At 43.9% G+C, this 3,894-nt stretch overlaps 1 protein-coding gene across 1 annotated transcript in view; it reads right to left on the minus strand.

The window, feature by feature from the left end:
* Nucleotides 1–344, minus strand: part of smyd5 (SMYD family member 5) — a 38,398-nt gene extending 38,054 nt beyond the window's left edge. Inside the window, exon 1 of the mRNA XM_043689023.1 lies at nt 231–344. Within this exon, the coding sequence (XP_043544958.1) occupies nt 231–320 (90 nt within the window). The 5' untranslated portion in view covers nt 321–344. The remainder of the gene's footprint in view (nt 1–230) is intronic.
* Between the last annotated feature and the right edge of the window lie 3,550 nt (nt 345–3,894).

Raw genomic sequence — 3,894 nt, forward strand, 5'->3', positions numbered from 1 at the left:
GACTCTCTGAATGAACCTCACGCTCCATTCTCTGGGAGAAGTCCCTCTGTCCGCCCCCTCCCGGCGGATCCCAGCTCCTGCTGACCCCGCTCTTACCTGGAGGACCCTGACCCTCCAGTGGGGCCTGTCCCAGGTGCAGCCCCCTCGGGGTCCGTGTCCCCGGAGCCGCCTGGCCCGGTGCTGCTCCAGGATCAGGATCAGGCCTCGGCCTCGGCCTCGGCCTCGCTTACCTTAACGTTACTGATGAACCGAACCTCGACCCGTGTCCCGGCGGCCGCGTCTCTGCAGAACGAGAAGAGCTCGCACATGGGAGCCGCCATCTTGCTGTCCTCTCAACTCTGACCCCTGACCCTCACCACCCACCGCTAGGTTCAACCAATCAGAGCAGAGCCCGCCTCAGAGGTAGGACAGACCAGAAGGTGAATGGGAAATTGTAATCATTAAAACTCCAAAATACAATCCAAATAATCATTAATACTCCTAAATATAACTCAACTAATCATTAAAACACCAAATTCTTATTAACACTCCAAAATATAAACCAAATAATAATAATTAACACTCCAACATATAACCACCCTTTTATATCTTTCCTCGCTCACCCTTATCCTATGCCCTCTGGTTCTGGATTCCCCCACATCAGGGAAAAATACCTTCTCTATTTATCCTGTACATGCCCCTCATGATTTTATAAACCTCTATCAGGTCACCCCTCAGCCTCCAACGCTTCAGGGGAAAACCCCAGCCTAAAATATAGCCAGATAATTATTAAAACTCCAAAATGTAATCCAAATAATCATTGAAACTTCAAAATATAACCTAAATAGTCATTGAAACTACAAAATGTAATCTAAGTAATCATTATGTCAATAGTCTGACGAGGGAAGGGGCCACATTGGACCTGGTACTGGGGAACGAGCCAGGCCAAGTGGTAGAAGTTGCGGTGGGGGATTTCTTTGGGAACAGTGACCACAATTCTGTAAGTTTTGAATACTCGTAGATAAAGAAGACAGTGGTCCTAAGGGAAAAGTACTAAACTGGGCCAAGGCCAATTATATCAAAATTAGGCAGGAGCTCGGAAATGTGGATTGGACACAGCTATTTGAAGGAAAGTCCACATTTGAGATGTGGGAGGCTTTCAAAGATAGGTTAAAGATAGTGCAGGATAGGCATGTCCCGTTGAAGGCTAAGGATAGGAGGGGCAAGATTCATGAACTGTGGATGACAGGAGAAATTGTACGACTAGCCAAGAGAAAAAGGGAAGCCTACATAACGTCTAGGCAGCTGAGAACAGAACAGGCCCTGGAAGAATATCGCAAGAGTAGGACAAGTCTTAAGCGAGGAATCAAGCGGGCTAAAAGGGATCATGAAATAGCTTTAGCGAGCAGAATTAAGGAAAATCCGAAAGCATTTTACCCTTGTATAAGAAGCAAGCGGGTAACTAGAGAAAGGATTGGTCCACTAAAGGATAACGAAGGATGGCTGTGTGTCGAACCTGAGAGAATGAATGATTACTTTGCATCAGTGTTCGCTGAGGAGAGGAACATGATGAATGTTGAGATTAGAGATAGAAGTTTGATTAGTCTGGATCACGTTGACATAAGTAGGAAAGATGTGTTGGGTAGGCTAGAGGTTATTAAGGTGGACAAATCCCCAGGACCGGATGGGATCTATAGGGTGATCATGTTGTCCTCCTGTACAAGAAGGGTAGTAGGGATATTCCAGATAACTACAGACCAGTGAGCCTGATGTCAGTGGTGGGAAAGATGCTGGAGAAGGTACTGAGAGATAGGATCTATTTATATTTAGAAAAGAGTGGGCTTATCAGTGTTAGGCAACACGGTTTTGTGTGGGGGAAATCGTGCTTTACCAACTTAATAGTGTTTTTCAAGGAAGTGACCAAATTGATAGATGAAGGAAGGGTTGTTGATGTCATATACATGGACTTTAGTAGGGCATTTGATAAGGTTCCCCATGGTAGACTAATGGAGAAAGTGAAGTCATATGGTGTGCAGGGTGTTCTAGCTAGGTGGATAAAGAACTGGTTGAGCAACAGGAGACAGAGAGCAATAGTTGAAGGGAGTTTCTCGAAATGGAGAAAGGTGACCAGCGGTGTACCACAGGGATCAGTGCTGGGGCCACTGTTATTTATAATATACATAAATGATCTGGAAGAGGGCACTGTTGGTATGATCAGCAAGTTTGCAGATGACACGAAGATTGGTGGAGTAGCAGAAAGCATAAGGGACTGTCACAGAATACAGGAGGAGACTGGAGAGTCGGGCGGAAAAGTGGCAGGTGATTTTCAATCCAGACAAATGTGAGGTGATGCATTTAGGCAAGTCTAATTCTACAGCGTATTATACAATGAACGGAAGAGGCTTGGGAAAAATTGATGGGGAGAGGGATCTGGGAGTGCAGGTCCATTGTACCCTGAAGGTTGCTGCACAGGTGGATAGAGTGGTCAAGAAGGCATATAGTATGCTTACCTTCATTGGACGGCGTATTGAGTATAAGAGCTGGCAAGTCATGTTAACATTGTACAAGACATTGGTTCTGCCACATTTAGAATACTGTGTACAGTCCTGGTCGCCACATTACCAAAAGGATGTGGACGCCTTGGAGAGGATGCAGAGAAGGTTTACGAGGATGTTGCCTGGTATGGAAGGTGCTAACTATGAAGAGAGGTTGAGTAGGTTAGGTTTATTTTCATTAGTAAAAAGGAGATTGAGGGGGGACCTGATTGAGGTTTACAAAATCGTGAAGGGTATAGACAGGGTGGATAGAGACAAGCTTTTTCCCAGGGTGAAGGATTCAATAACGAGAGGTCATGCTTTCAAGGTGAGAGGTGGAAAGTTTAATGGGGATACATGCAGCAAGTACTTCACACAGAGGGTGGTGGGCATTTGGAACGCGTTACCAGCACAGGTCGGAGAGGCAGGCATGGTAGATTCATTTAAGATGCATCTGAACAAATGCATGAGTAGGTGGGGAGCAGAGTGATACAGATGCTTAGGAATTGACCAACAGGTTTAGACAGGACATTTAGATCAGCTCAGGCCTGTTCCTGGGTTGTAAATTTTCTTTGTTCTTTGTTCTATTAATACTCCAACATATAACCCAAATAATCATTTAAAAAATCCAAAATATAATCCAAATAATTATTAAAACTCTAATATAACCAGATAATTATTAAAACTCCAGAATATAATACAACTAATTATCAAAACTCCAAAATATAGTCAGGTAATTACTAAAACTACAAATTATAACGAAAAAACATTAAAACTCCCAAATATAATCCAAATAATCATTAAAACTCCAAAATAGTGTGCAGGGCTATGGTGAAAAGGCAGGAGACTGACACTTGGTTAATTGAACTAGTGCAAGCATATTGGGCTAAACGGCCACCTTTTGATTAGATTACATTACACTACAGTGTGGAAACAGGCCCTTCGGCCCAACAAGTCCACACCGACCCGCCGAAGCGCAACCCACCCATACCCCTACATTTACCCCTTACCTAACACTACGGGCAATTTAGCATGGCCAATTCACCTAACCTGCACATCTTTGGACTGTGGGAGGAAACCGGAGCACCCGGAGGAAACCCACGCAGACACGGGAAGAATGTGCAAACTCCACACAGTCAGTCGCCTGAGGCGGGAATTGAACCCGGGTCTCTGGCGCTGTGAGGCAGCAGTGCTAACCACTGTGCCACCGTGCCGCCCACAAAATATAGCCAGAAAATCATTACACCTACAAAATATAACCCAAATAATCATTAAAACTACAAATAAAAACAAGGTAATTATTAAAAGTACAAAATCTAATCAAATAATCATTAAAACTACAAAATATAACTAGATAATTATTAAAACTATAAAATATAAC

This window comes from Chiloscyllium plagiosum, chromosome 1, assembly GCF_004010195.1.
Source record: "Chiloscyllium plagiosum isolate BGI_BamShark_2017 chromosome 1, ASM401019v2, whole genome shotgun sequence".
Lineage (NCBI taxonomy): Eukaryota > Metazoa > Chordata > Chondrichthyes > Orectolobiformes > Hemiscylliidae > Chiloscyllium > Chiloscyllium plagiosum.